General features: G+C 34.5%; 1 protein-coding gene across 1 annotated transcript in view; it reads right to left on the bottom strand.

The window, feature by feature from the left end:
- TPP2 (tripeptidyl peptidase ii) overlaps positions 1–16,364 on the bottom strand; it is a 313,725-nt gene that overhangs the window by 72,876 nt on the left and 224,485 nt on the right. The window contains exons 25-27 of the mRNA XM_089825602.1: positions 15,665–15,750; positions 15,431–15,482; positions 15,204–15,341 (exon numbers count right to left, since the gene is read on the bottom strand). Of these exons, the coding sequence (XP_089681728.1) occupies positions 15,204–15,341; positions 15,431–15,482; positions 15,665–15,750 (276 nt within the window). The remainder of the gene's footprint in view (positions 1–15,203; positions 15,342–15,430; positions 15,483–15,664; positions 15,751–16,364) is intronic.

Raw genomic sequence — 16,364 nt, 5'->3', positions numbered from 1 at the left:
GCAAGTTAACACTAGCAAAACCAAAATTATGATCTTCTCACTAAAGAAGAATAGGGTCATACAAGACAAGTTTCTGTTTGAAAATAGCCTCCTTGAGATTGTGGAAGAGTACAAATACTTGGGCATCGATTTTCATAACAAACTCAACTGGGATACTTGTAGATCGAAAAGAATCCAAGGGGGCTGGAAGGCGTTATACTCTTTACAAAACAAGTGCAGGAATGCAGAATTATGGGATTGGACGACCATGAAAACTATGTTTGGTTTGCTGGTCACTCCGATTATTCTATACGGATGTGAAGTGTGGGGCGGTAGTATGTCCAAACAGAAATGGCGGCAAGTAGAAAGAATTCAAAAACACTTTATCACATGCAATCTTAAAGTCAAGACCACAGTTCCGTATGAAATCCTTTTGGTGGAGGTGGGTTCCTTTCCATTAGAAGCCGTCGCATTGACCCGAATGCTAAGCTATTTAAAGAAAACCCAAGGTCTAGAAACACATCGTTGGCCCAAGTTGGTAATAGAGGAAAAACTTGTGAGGCGGAAAAGCACATGGATGAAACAAAATGACAAATGGATGCAAAAATGGAATATCAACATCCAAGCTTGCCCGGATAACATTAAAGAAATAAAAAAGTTTGTCAATGAAAAATTTCGCAATATTCTGTGGACAAGACACATAGGGAGGAAAAAATCTTATTACATTAAAGAATTTAATCCCACTTCTAGTCATGATGAAAAGGCCTATATAAGGGCACCTATTAACTGGAAAGCAAAAATGTTGATGGCACAAATTAGAACTAGTTCACATCAGCTGCGATGTGAAACTGGTAGATGGCAAGTTCCAAAGGAAGGGTGGGCAGACAGAACATGTTTATTTTGCAATATGGGAACAGTGGAGACACAGCAACACTTTGTCATGGAATGCTTGGCTTACAACGACATCAGATCTGATTATACAAAAATTTTGCAGAACAAGGACTTCAACTATTTATTTGAGGAAGATCAAGTGAAGAGAACAGCGGAGTTGATTATCAAAATTCAGAGAAGAAGAGACAAGTTAACCAAAACTTTGCAACTGACTAGTTTGGCTCCTGACTCGGGAGGGCGATTGCATGGGTCCCATAGACTACTTTAGTCTCGTGGACGTCATTAAAATCTATCATATCATATCATATCAAGCTTTAAAGTCAAAATCTCTGCAATTTAAAAGAAATGTAGAACTCCCAAAGAAGCTTCCAGAATAAGCTTTAAAGTTAAAAATTGTTATTTTTCTGAGAGGAAAATTATTTTCCTCATTGCTAAAACCAATGAGAAATAAGAAAAAATAAAATTTATAATTATGATAAATAAATATTAAATGGTAACTATACATTTTGATTGAATAAAATTTAATACTTAAACTCCTATTCGTGGATTGCATTGGTCAAATAGGAAAATTTGGATCAAATGATTCCATTAATATCATATCAGGTACGGTAGGAACTAATAATAATTGTTTAACACTACATAGATATTTCCTTATGTTTGTTTTTGATTGGCACTGAAAAATTCTTTCAATTTTCAAATAATAAATAAAAAACACTACCAGCAAAATTACGAAGGACCAATTAGAAAAAGGGAAATATTCTACAAAAATCTAAAATAAAAATAAAGAGACTAAAAACTTTAGGAAACTTTGATTCATATTTTCCAGACACAGATTTCAATGCAAATTAATGTTTAAAAGAGGAGGCGAAAACAATAGTCTCCGCCTATATATAGGTGGCACTAATAATAAGAATAATATTTAGCAACACACACACACACATCCATTGGCATCTGCATCCCCCCAAAAATAAAAATCATACTTCCTGTATCCGCTTCTGAATCCACATCCGAATCAGTAACTTAGGGCTGGACAAATGTCAAATCTGATCATGCAGATAACTATTGAATAGAAATGTCATATGTCAAACCTGACCCAAGTGCAGTTTTTTGTGTGTATGTTCAAGACTAATCGTAGAATAAGAAATGACAAGCACATCACCTACGGGATTGGAGGTGTAATGACATCATTCAAATTAACTATGTGATAAGATCTCTGATAAAATGCATCGCCTATGAACAATATATATCTGAAGATAAATCAAACAAAACTGCATGTGAGTACATCAAAGAAACATCACATATATCATAGGCTGCATTCTAATATTGATCAGTTTGACATTAGACAAAGAGAAATTGATGTAGTTTTGTCCTGCAATACATATGAAGGCAATTAGATTTGTTATGGTTTAATGATAATTAGTAATTGAAAACCAACGCAAAAATGAGCAATGAATATGACTGTGACAGTAATGCTGTTGTTCCTGTGAATTCAAATGAACAGTCAAGACATGAAGATTGTTTAAAAAGTGGTTGAAAGAAGTTTGGTTTTAACAATTGTCGTGACCACTATGTTGACTTCCACAAAACAGATTTGGTAAAATGCTCTCGAAATTCTCTGCATCTGCAAAACAACTAGATATGTACACAAAAAGTGAACCATTAGTATACCTCGCAAAGTTAAGAAACTAGAATCTACAATATTTTCAATGTCCTGTTTTCCTATAAGTGCCATGGAAGTTATGAAACAAGGTATGAGCATTGAAAGTTTGGTTTTTTCAGTAAAGACTGTACGGAAGCAAACAAACAGTGAGTGTCAAATAAAATTGGATAGTTGGACCTTAAGTGGGTATTATTAGGCAACCCATGGCCTCTGCCATAACTGTAAGTTACTACTAGAGTTATTGATGAAATATGATATGTCCAAATCATTTCATATACCCATTATTATGAAATATATATATAAACATTGAATGTATTGAAATAGCAGAATCCAGCAATACAAATAATGATAAAAGATATACAAATAGTTGAAATTCATCACAAACAGTGCCTATGAAATTGGTTAGGCAGATTGTGCATGCAGTACTGGCATTAGTATTAGCAACCAATTCATCTGGTCGAGAATTTGAAATGACATACAATTTCAAAGTGAAGCTTGTAATATCAAGAATTGGAAAAACATTGAAAGCACTTTCTAATTGAATCCTGGTAATAGAATTCTTAGAGTTGTTGTTAATGTCTATGTGGAACTGTTACTCAGAAATTATAGTAATACTCAGGAAACAACAACTTACCATGCAGTCAAAGCTTGATATTATCCTAACAGCATAATGGAATGAGTTCAGTGAACATTCATCTATATACATATGACGCTATCACTATTTGAAGTTTGACAGGGTGAATCTGAGATATGACGTGACTCCGTTTATTTTAGTGACTGTATGTGAGATCTTGTATTGTGGATGTAAAATACAGCAGCTTCTCTGGACTATGAGAAGCATGTAGTGGTTTCTTGGAGTAGGAAATTCAGTCAAGAATGGTTATATTTTTTAAGCACAGATTTTGGGAATGAGTTTGACAGTCATTCAAACAATTTTCTCTCTGTTCATTTTGTTGCTGCCATTAGACAAATATTGATCAATATCTATATATCTGTATGTTGCAAATTCAAGGAAAGACCTGTGTAGGTGGTCGAAATGTCAATTTAGCTACAAGATTGATCACTTCACCTATCTTCTTGCAATTAGAACATACCAAAAAGAACATAAAGAAGTTTGCCATATTAGATGTCATGCAAAATTGTTCAATAATATAGGATTAGGAATTTTACATTGTGAGGGGAATAATAACCAATGTTCCATTCCCAATTGAACTATCCTTAAAAGGGAGATGTCTCTCAAATTATTTAAGAATGACGCACTTAAATTGGTTGACAAATGCTTATATGGACACGTCTTCTGTTTAGATGGATCTTCATTTGAGCAACTTGTATCAAGGATGTTGATGTTCAGATGAGTATCTATTATCTTTTGAATATTACATTTATTTCCTTATAAAAGACACTATCACACATGTATTCATGTATGCACTAGAAGAGGTATTTTCCTTGATATTTCCTTTGTCTCCAAAATGTTCTTACAGGAAAAGAAGAATAGTGCATTAGGTATTCTACCGAGGAATTATAAAGGACTCAATCTTAGGACTGTAGCTCCAAAGTGGTTTTGGATCTTACTCATATATTGATCATGCTAGAAGATGTGGGTCTATTGAAGAAAATTATCTTCTATGATTGGAATTATGTAAGAAGGATATATTTCTATGACAAGAGGGAGCAGATAGAGGATCTGATTCAATTGATCTTCGAGGTTAGATGGATACTTAAATGCTTATAGTCATGGGGCTAAGTTGATGGCCGAAACATTTTTCGAAGAAGAGGAAAATAGCATTTAGAGGGACTCTGACATTACATTAGATGCAACCTTGGACAAGGAGGTTAGGAGGTTGGTCAATGTACTTGGGATAAATCCACAGTTTATTACATTCACTCATGTTACTATGGAATAAGACAAGTACCTTTGTGTATAGGACATTGCTCTAGTGAACAATATTGTGATTAATAAACTAATTAATCATGTGCTTGATGATGAGTCCCTTGGAACAAGATATTTTTCATGATCGGAGTATATTAACAGCACATGCCTACATGAGAGAAGGAGCAACACAAGGATCTACATCTATTGACATCCAATGATATTGATTTAGAGGGAGTAGACCGTGTCGAGATGGTTTCTCTAACTTTCAGTTAAGGTACATCATCATTGAAGAAGAGACAACCAACATTCTCACCAAGCCTCGCGCTAGAGAGAAGTTTTGTGTACTTCTGGGACAAGCTTGATATGTTAGAGAATGAAGCCTTAGCTGAAAAGGAACTTCAGCATCAATGATCTATTATTTGTATCTTGCATATTCTTTCCTTTCAGAGAGAAGTTTAAGCTTAAAGCCATTTTTTTCACCCTATGGATTGAGCCATAGTGGATCCACCCTCTGATATGGTTCATGGTGGATGCCATATGTGTGACACCATGACAACACCCCGTGAGAGAATCCATAGTGTCTCCATATAAAAAAAATTGTCATATGTGGTGGCTCTATGACTTTATGGGCCCCTTGTGTACATTATTGACAAGTGAAGACCTTTTAAATAATATACACTTGTATCCAATATTTTAAGGTGACGACTTTACAATGTTCACTATCATGATGAATATCATGTGACTTGATATTTGTGGACTTGTCATGATAGTATCTCTTGGACATTTTGATAGATATCATGAGGCTTGATATATGTTGTAGATCATTATGTTCTTTATGAGATAATCATGGTGGAAAAATGTTTGTGTGGATATGTCATGATTTGTTTTGGTAGACATCATGAGACGTGATGTTAGTGCACATACCATAACATGGATATATATAAGAAGAATTTCAAGTGACTTGCTATTCTAGGGCATATTATATCCTCAAATATCACAAATTAGGTGATATTTTTTTCACAGTAGATGAGCCAATTGTGATACTTGGTTAGATTCTTTATCTTCCCTAGCTAAGAGGGAGTGTTGATGAATAGCTTTGTTCAAATAAATTGGATGGTAGTATAATAAACATACACAATACACAATACACTTTGCTTATATTATTCATTCACATATGTATTAGAAGCAGATTATTATAATATTATCCACTAAATCTGTATTTCTTCTCCAAATATATCGATATGCTCATACAGATCTATTATATGACATTTTGTGTTTGTATACTAATTGAGACGTGACATGTAATCTGCTTATAAACTTACAACTATATATATAATCAAATTGAAGTCTAATTAATTCTCTGTGGAGATCGGCGCCATTGTGTAGAGATTTATTTAAAATCAACCTAAATAATAAACACCGTTGCAATCAATTTATCTGCATAACTAATCATAGTTTGTGAAGAGACATGTCATGTATGGACATGTCTCCACTTTGTGGAGACACATCCATCCAAGGCATGTCTCCTCATTAAGATATGTATACTTATAAAAGGCCAAGCAAGAGAATACAGAAATCGACAAATGCTCTGCCCTGCCTTCAGTTACACGATCAAACTTTATTATTCAGTATTTATAAAAATTGAATAAATTTTACAATTTGTGATCAATCGAAATCTTCATATTCAGATCTGAATCTGCAACCATCAAATCAGAGATTAGTAACCATACAATTCTGAATCAGAAGACATCTAATCTCATACAAATTTAATTACATTTCCAGTGAGGTCAACAAAGATGATGACTCAGCCCAAGAAATTCAGATCAGCATTGAGGAAGTTGAGAACTCTATGGTCCAGCTTCAAGATGATGAAACCCATGAGAAGGAACCAGCCATGGATGATGATAAGGATTATATGTTACATCCCAATTTTTTTGACCTAATTTAAAATATAGCCGTTGTGGTTCACATGAAGTCAGTTGACAATTAAAATTGTTATAATCTTGTGAAATGGTAAGATGGTTAGTCATTATAATTATTTCATGAAATTGAATAGGCAATTAGACGTTAATGATTATTTATGATTAAATAACTTATTATGATAATATGATTTAACTGCAGAAAATTTCCTTATAGGAAGTACGTCAAAGGGGTGGAAGCATTGTCAAAAAGAATTAGACACAGGATCATCACCATCACTAAGCAAATGTGTTGAGGACCTAGCGACTTGAACATCAAGATACAATCAATGGAACCACATGAGCTATTAAATAAATAATTTAATTAAAATATAAAACATACCTCAAGGGATTTTAATAGATCTTCATCATATTATTATAATAAATATTTATATACGTACATATAAATATAGAAATGAAATGGCACCATTAAATTATAATAACTTAAAATAATGATGTTACCCCATTGATATACTTACATGAACGTATGTAAGTATATATTATAATAATAGTTGAATTTATAATCTTTCCAACTCTTTCCTGTGACCTTTTACTTTATGTTTCTCTCCCTCTCTTTTCTTCACCGATTTAAATACTTGGAGATTCGAAATAGCATATAATCTTTGAACCGGCGAAAGCCAAGAAGGCATGGCTCTTCTTTTAACTAAAGCCATGTATGAAGTCCGACACCTTTTACATATGCTCGTTCGCCTTGCCGTGGGGACACATTCAATAAGAGCATTCTACATACTGACAACCTTTCATTATTACTGTATTTTTTTATTCACTCTGTCACCTTCAGCGCCCGATTTCACATCATCCCATGAGCCGAAGTCCCTTTCTTCTTCCAGCCTAAGTGTCCATTACAAATAGAAACTCTATCGTATGAACTCGACCTTTGAGAAATAAGTATTCTGCATTGATATTTCTACAACGTCAAAAGGAGAGTAGATTTTCAATTCGGATTGCAAGGATTCAACATATTCAGTATATACATCAGGTCATGTAAAGTTATTCAATATCATTTTATTGCTTTCCATAACAGCCAGTTAGGCTCACAAGACCCATAACAGCCAGTTAGGCTCACAAGACTCTTTTCTTTCCAAATTTATTTCAAAGTTACAATATGAGTTTTGCTGCATACTTCATGTCCTTTGTTATCAGTCCTCTTCTTTAGACTTTCATAATAAATTAGATACAACCCTTATGGAAGCATTTTTCCAAATGCAATAAAATCTGGAACGAAATATACTATCCAATGATATTTTCCAAATAGTCTCAAGAACATAATCTTTTTGGTCATAGTTGTGATAAGCATACTAAGTAACGAATCTATGCATAGAGCAGATTGCAGCAAGTTTCAACATTTATCATGATGATATCTTGTTTGAATTTACATATTGAACTTCTTTAATTTAGCCTTGTTTATGGCAAGTGATAACCAAGTAACCAAAGTATGGATCCATAAATCATTATGCCACTGGATATTAGAATTAAACAATCAATTTTGAAATCTTTAAAGAATATAATCTCTCAAATGACAGATTGTAATAAGCTGGAATATATGTTAATTATGAAATAGTTGAGAATCAACAGAAAGAACCGGTTGTTCTGAGAATTCAAACCCCTGGGACTCACCCGGCTATACAGCCAAGGAAAAGGGTGAAGAGGTGAGAGAAAGATCTGCAATATCAAGAAAAAAGAATTACATGTGATGTAACAATGTTTATTATTTTTTTAGAAGGAAACATTTAATAGCTCATCCTTAATTACGTTTATTGTATTCCCCTGTTGTCAAGTCAAGTGGTGTGATTAGATTACCAAGATGCTCAATGGATGACAAGGTGTTCCATGTCTATTCCAGGTAGGGAGGGCCATTCTCGTTAGAGATTGTGAGAGGATAAGTTATGGTCCAAAGTTGGAAGGTTAAGCACCTGACAATGTTTCACCTCTCCACGAATTTTCGAACGTGCAACAGACAAAGATAAGCTATGTATTGAAACATTTGTCGGAAACAAGTAGTTTTACTTTATGATGTATATTCAAGTAGAAGGTAAGATAAATTGAGTTCTATCATCGTTACAGTTATTTCTTTAAAAGAAAGCAATTCTTATCGTCAATATAACTGGAAATCAGTTAGATCAGTTGATCTTCTATCTGAATATGGAAATATCTATAGGATTGTTATTTCAGTTTTCATATATAAGAATAATGATTATGAGCATATCTTCTAATCATATGTTAGTACCACAGTTTAGCAAATCGGAAGGAAAGGAATGATCCAGTGGTAATTGATGCCTTAGATGATACAGTAGTATCTAAAGCCCTAAGTGATACAGTGGTATCTGATGCCCTAAATGATTCAATAGTAATCAATGCCCTAATTGATACAGTGGTATCTGAAGCCCTAAGTGATACAGTGGTATCTGATGCCCTATATGATCCAACAGTAATCGATGCCCTAATTGATACAGTGGTATGTGATGCCCTAATTGATATAATGGTAATTTATGGTAATCATCATTTGATTTTGATATAGCAGCATTGGATGGTAGTCGTCATTTGATATTGTTATAGTGGTATTTGGGGACTAACCTAGGTGGCTGCAGAAGCATTCCTAGATTGATTTCAGCCTCGAATTCCATTGTATGTAGATTTTAATTTCCATAGTAAATTTATTGATGGTGTTTTTCAATTCTTAGTTAAGAAATTTTGTTTAACTAATATTAACCGTAAATCTCATTCATATGATTGAAACTGATTTATCTGTTTTCCCTATGAAATGAAGTAATATCTGTAATTCTTGGATATGTTAGTTGTTAATTAAGACCCGGGAAATGTGGATGTTACATTATACTAGCATCTTGTTTGATGAATTGGAAGTAGCTATTGACAACCCTTTTCATGAGAAGGATTATCTAAAAGATATTTCCCAGAATAAAAATGAACCTCGCCATAAGAATTAATTATTTGAAAACCGTAATGTCATAGTTGATAAGGCAATACATTTTAACACGGTGAACAATTCTGAAAATGATGCAGCTGAAAATAAAAACTCTTCCTTCCAAGCGAATGCCCAATCTAGAATTCAAAAGCAAAAGCAAGATGAGATTATTTTATCGGCAGATTTGAAGGACCAGTCAGAAGCTCTATGTCAAGATGATGTTTTTGTAGCATATAATTCGGAGGAAAAGCTGAAAGAATTGGATGATATGGTCATTGCAGCCTTAGTGCATTTTGATAACTCACATAAAAACATTGAAGAAACTTTGTGAGATACTAAAAGTGTTGAAAAGGAGGGGATAATGAATGGAATTAGTAGTACATAACTTCACACTCTTAAGAGGGCATTCAAAATAATGAAATTAGATTACTTGAAGATGCTCCAAGATACAGATATAGATATCGAACATGCAGCAGATAAAGAGGGAGTAGATGAGCTTTGCCTAAAACTGAGTATGACACACTACTTATATCAAGCTGAAAATCAATTTTCTGTGAGAACTACTTTTACAAAAGATGGTCTTAATTCTAGAGCCAAAGATATCTTACAAATGGTAGAAGGCATTCATAACCTTGTTGAGAATGAGGGTGAAAATAATATTGTGACTCCACCTTATCCATTTGAGACACATTATGCCAAAGATACCTTAAGGACCAGCAAGAAGTCTACTACAAGGATTCTGATTTTTATATAAGCAGCTATACACCTTCACAATATCATGTGGATAAAGATGAACCAAGTGATACTACTTGTAAAACTACACGTGATGGTGATCATTTCATTGATGGAGATGTAGATTTGATTGATAATACCGGCGGTGAATCACAAATGAAGTTGTCTCCAATGCAAACCAAAGACTTCGATAGTCGAGCTAGAGTTTCGTCACTGAATTGGTATTATAATGCAGTTGTTAATTTATTGGTTAGTGATACATTCTTCGTTCATGCTTCAAATAGTAGTGAATATCATGTTTGGTCTATCATTACATTTTCAGGTTTGGTTGGGACTACAAGAAGAATTGAGTTGCATGGGTATCATTTGACATTATATTTTGCACATTACTTGAATCTTTTCACTATGCATGGGTACAATGACACCGTTAGCATCATTCTTCATAATAGAATATCCTATAGAAGCAGCATTTGGTGGCTTAACAGGTTGTTCTTCATGCATATCGGAGGTATCTTTGGTATGGGTAGAGTAATAGACTTGTGCAGTTGGATGATACCAAAGTATAGTGGATGGATGGACCACTATTACTACTCCCAGGATCGTGTTGGTAGGATGTATGGGATCCAAGAGTTTACAGGAGGAATGCATTGCGTTTTGTGGATTATGGCAATTTATTACATAGCTTAAGGCTTGGTACAGATCAGATCAGATCAGATCAGAGTAACGCAGCAGTTAGTTGCAGCTGAATTTTACAAGTTGACATGGGGTCCAGGGATTTTATTGATAGAAGGGTTACATTTTTATTTCACAATTACCAATGGTAGTTTCAGAGCAGCTTACAGAACAATATGGAATATTTGCATTGATTGCTTGAGTGCAAGCAATCTCAAGGAAGGACTGTAATGTCCCCATTTTTGGGACATTAGAGAATTAACAAGCCAACCCATATACATATATATATATATATATATATATATATATATATATAGACTTAGCAAGGACTTAATGCAGAACTATTAAAGTTAATTTAATATTATTTAAGAGGGTCAATAAGAGACAAAATGGCAAAAATACAAGGAGATAGAAAAGGGGAGTTGAACAGTCACTACGTGGGCATTAAAAGATGAAGTCTCATTCATTTCAGCTATGCTTGGATATTGATTTTGGTTGTGAATTGTCTTGGAGAAATCTATGGAGTATTCAACTTCACGTTTAGAACCTGGGGATGGAAACCTTCAAGCTCTACTCGGTGAATCGGATGCAAACCCAGTTCAGCATTGGTGGTGAATTCATGATGGAGTTCACTTTGGAGTTACATGTTCATTTCTATATGTTTTCCCAATCTGACTATTACTGTCTTTGTAAAATTGGATTCTATGTGACGTTATTGTATGGCTGGTTTATAATGCAATAACTTTTTGAGTACATTATGTGAGCATTTGCAGCATTTATTTGCATAAATAGATCTGTTGCACTCTGAAAAAATGTTTGTTAAAAACCTAGGGAAAATATGCACCAGTGGCATATTACATGGATTTCAAACAAAGTTGACGATTTAGTCTATGTATACTCCAACCTTCAGCTCGTCACATAAGACACCTCATTACAATGAAGGTGCAAAAGAGCTAAGTCCCGAGAGTGCTGTTTTAGAAGTTACAGTTGCACAACTTGCCTAGGTCTCTAGTAATGAGGCAACTTTTACACATGACGCATCTAATGCGAGTGGCACTCCAATTGATTATGGTTCAGCTAAAATTGAACCAAATGATGACTTTGATGCTTTTATGGATAACAATATGAAAACTGATAAGTAGGAGATGATTTCCACAGCTAGTCAAATTGTGATGTTAATATCAGGATTTAACTGTGTGATTTTTGAGTCAAACTCGATGACCCATGTTTCATGAGTAGTGATTCAACATGAATCCATCTCTCATGAGAATAAATGGAACACTTAGCACTCATTGGATCTAGGTGATGCTCACAGGGGTGAAGCACCGGGACTTCCCGGGACCTCCCGGGAAGTCCCGGTGCTTCACCCCTGTGAGCATCACCTAGATCCAATGAGTGCTAAGTGTTCCATTTATTCTCATGAGAGATGGATTCATGTTGAATCACTACTCATGAAACATGGGTCATCGAGTTTGACTCAAAAATCACACAGTTAAATATGAAAACTGTTGAATATTGATTGTAATTTGGGTAATGACATTTTGCTTTTACAAATCGTTCAAATAAAAGTTCAGGAGTATATTCATTTTGCAAATTATGATTGAGGTATTTAATATTCTATTTCATGGAAATTATTAGTATTGCTATTGTTATATTTTATAAAATTATAAGATTAAAGATGTGTATGCATATAGGCACATGCTAAATTATTTATGTATGTTTACATACATATCTAAGCATTTACCCATTCCCAAGGGCAAAAAATGTGGCATACCACTGTACCCAATACCCATACCCAGACCTGTACTAAAATCGGTAACTTGGCTTCCAACAAAAGACATGGTGAAATCTAATTTTCCTGTCATAAAAAGTCCCTCGCTTCTAGTGTCTTCTCCTAGTACAGTATGAATATCTACCCATGACCACAAAGAAAGCTACTACTACTGATTCTGACGAAATTTTATCAAACAGATATACAGAACATATTGATTTCACTCAAAAATTATCATGGCAAGATTCTAGAAAATGAACTTTATGTGCTGAGTTCACACAAACAAAATTTACTGCCACACAAGGGTGTTGAGATTGATGAGGACAAGCAACCTATACTATCATAACATAACCTAACAATGTTGAAGATCAGCCACATGTCCAAATTATACAGTCCATCCTAGATCCTAATTTAGTACACATTTTGAGTTCATCAATTAGTTTGCACATATCCATAGGTGGTTGATTGAGTTTCAGTTCAGTTTGGTATCTCAAATAGATACAATCAGCGCGGTAGTCACATTTTTATGTTTTAGTATGTTCATTCTTAACAATAAAATTGTCTAAATATCATAGGTAGCATTTATTCCCAATGTATGTGTAATGTCCCCATTTGCTATCAGCATCAAAATTTCAGGGATTAGCCTCATATTGGATCAGCTAATGAGGATGGTTAGAGGGTATTCTAAGGATTGATTCATCTCCAACATTCAGGGATTTATGGATCTGGCCTTCATTCGATATCATTTGGACTCTATTTTCCATACTTACTATGTATAGTAAGTCAGGAGTAATAGAGATGGACCCTTTCTATTTTTAGAGAGCGTATTTGGTCACATGGGGAATTATGAGGAGAAATTTCTATTTCAGACGGCATGGCAATCAGACAAGTATTTCAAAAGATATTAAAGTTCATGTGACTTAAGTGATTTATTTAAATATTGTAATGTTATTATAAAGTAACTTATAACAATAAAGTCACTTTAATATTATAAAGTGCAAATATAAAGTTACTTTATGATTTAAAGTCCACTTTATGACAAAAGTAACTTAAGTGACTAAAAGAAGAAACTGGCTTTTTATCCCACATTGCCTACTTGTTTGTGTCTTCCCTCATATTAAGGTTATAAAAGCGTGGAGCTACATTGGAATTGACACCATGAGATATATCAATATTTTAAGATAATCCTGGTTGCATAAATGTAACTGGCGTTCTTAAGGACGAAATCCCTTAAGGAGATTAGAGAGGTTGGACACAAACCCAATATCTCACTTTGTTATTCAGAACTAAATTTGGAGATTCCCATTGGGATTAGTATGAACAATCTAAGCTTCAGCAGCAGATAGGAGTATGTCAGCCGAATGACAGTCCTGGGTGTCATTAACGTACAGATACCAACAAGTGGAGGTCAGTGAAAACGGCAGACAAAGGGAACAGGCATTCTCACGGTAGTACTACAGAGGTAACTCCTATGATTTATTTCAGAATTGTTTCAGTTAGCTGAGAGTCCTTCTAGACGTGGGAGTAGACAGTGGAGTTTGTATGCCAAAGGAAGTAGAAACACTCTGGCCAGCACTGTATTCAGCCTACAATGAATCCCGTGACCTGCAACAAGGGAACATCTGCAATCCCGCAGCCATCTGGATAAGAGTAAGGAGTGCCCTGTTGCAACATCAATACAAGGACAGCAGGCATACCAAAGTGGACTGACAGAACTCTCACGCGGCTGCAACCAGGGCAGACTATCATCCATGCAATGTCAGACTTCACCTGGGAAAGAATGGGCCTGTTTACTCATAACCATTCACTTCTTATAAACTGTGTTTATGTTGTAGGACCTTCCAAGTACATAAGATTGATACCATTGTTACAGACGTTTGGATTGTTAATGTGGTATTAAATGTAACCTGCTTTTCATATATTCATGAATTCTGATGTAATTGGGCCACTATGAATATGAACTATTGGAGGCATTGACGTAAATTGTTTAACTGCAGTCCATTAAAATTGATAAAAACATAAACCAGACACGACAGTGATTTTAAACATTTCCAGCCGACATAATGTATGCCAACCGTTTACGGGTGTATTTTGTGGATACTTGGAGTGTGTTTTCAGTTGGAGAACAATTGTGATGTGTTCAATGCATCAAGGAAGTGGCTCCTGTTGTAAGGATGGCATTTCTTGTGAATTGTCAGAAGTACATCAGTCTAGTTTTGTGACAGTAGTGATCTGAGCAGCAGAACAGAGATATATCAGATCTACAACACTCCGTTATGTCATCTTCATGAGCTAATTGATAATTTGAAGTCTTCATTTGGTGGGAAAATGAATTTATAATGAGCTTCATAATGATAGAAACATGCTGTACTGACAAAAACAGCAACACAACATACTGTTATAGTCCAGTTTTGATCTGAAGTTGATTATCAAATTGTTATGACATCTTCTACAGTGTTTTCTTGGGTGTGCTTGATGAAGTCTGATGTGTCTTTCCAATAGTATGCTTCCTTTCAGAGTGTTCTATGCATTACCAGTGTTTCAGTTCTATTTTGTTAAAATACCTTGGGTGAAATTTTTTCTTTCAGCAGATTAGAGAGGGGAATCTTAGAGTATGTGACATGTAATCTGGCTGCACTTTATTGTTAATGCATTGGATAGCAACACAAATACATTTTCAGTATCAAATACAACCCACAACAAAGTAATTACATTCTAACTACCTTAGCTGCTGGAGGCACCATGTAAGATATCTCAGATGATGCAGGGCATTTATTTCCATTTTGTTCCCCTTTCTTGTTCCCTAGTGACAATTTTCCATAGGTAATTTCACCAATCAGTAGTGCTCCTGCAGAACAATCCTGTAGCAGAAACCAAAGCAAGAATAAATGATTAGGAAATCAGTTGAGATTATTATTCCATCATTATTTAAAGCTAACAGATGATATACCTTTGGAATTTTATCATCTGCTGGAGGGCTGATGTACAATGCTTGTGTTTCCCTGCCAGGAAAGAGTTTATTAGACACGTGAATGAACCAATGACTATTATATTTAAGGAAAGTCACAGCTAAAAAAGAAAATTTAATTATAAAATTGCATACATGTAAATCATCGGATATAAGCGACCTTGTATCTAAAATCCCACTCAACTAATGAAATGTATGTGTGTATGCTGTACTTACCCAGAAGCCAAAACAGTAGAATTGAAGCTATCAGCTCCAGTCACTGGCCCATCTGGATGTGAATAGAAGCTCAATCCTATAACACTCTATTCATACCATTAACCAGAGAGATCAGATATATAAGCCATTTGTTATGAATAGCAAACATATAGATATAAACATAATCAAAATAAAATATGTTCCTCAGAATTGGACAACCGATTATTGTTCAGTGGTGGGAAAGGTTAACATTTATCTCCATATTGTTGACTGGTAGTTTAATATAATTTCCACTAGTCAACTAAGCTAGTGAAATATTCATCAAAAGTGTTTGCTAGCTGGTTTTTTTGGACGGCATGCGCCCCCATGGAATAACAGCTTTTTCATAAAGCCAGTTTTTTGGAGCAATAAGAAATGGCTTGTAAAATAATAGGAAAAAATTTAAATATCACAAAATTTCAGATATTTGTATAATAAATTGATACATCGTTCCTCATAGGACATAAACATTATAGAACTTTTATTCATAACACGACAGTTCTCATTAGAATTCAGAAACAAATTAACCAAATTTAATTGTTTTCATTGTTATGAACTTATGTGCATATTTATGACAGAAAAAATACAGAAAAATGCCTATAGGCTGCAAGTTTCAATTAAAAAAAGATACAAAACATGGCGAATCTGCCACTGCCCCAAACCAGCATCTATAAACACTGCA

Source organism: Cupressus sempervirens, chromosome 4 (assembly GCF_028749045.1).
Source record: "Cupressus sempervirens isolate cs-2001-9-10 chromosome 4, ASM2874904v1, whole genome shotgun sequence".
Taxonomy (NCBI): Eukaryota; Viridiplantae; Streptophyta; class Pinopsida; order Cupressales; family Cupressaceae; genus Cupressus; species Cupressus sempervirens.
Note: the sequence above shows the minus strand (reverse complement) of the source record. Positions and strands in the feature narration are given on the sequence as shown.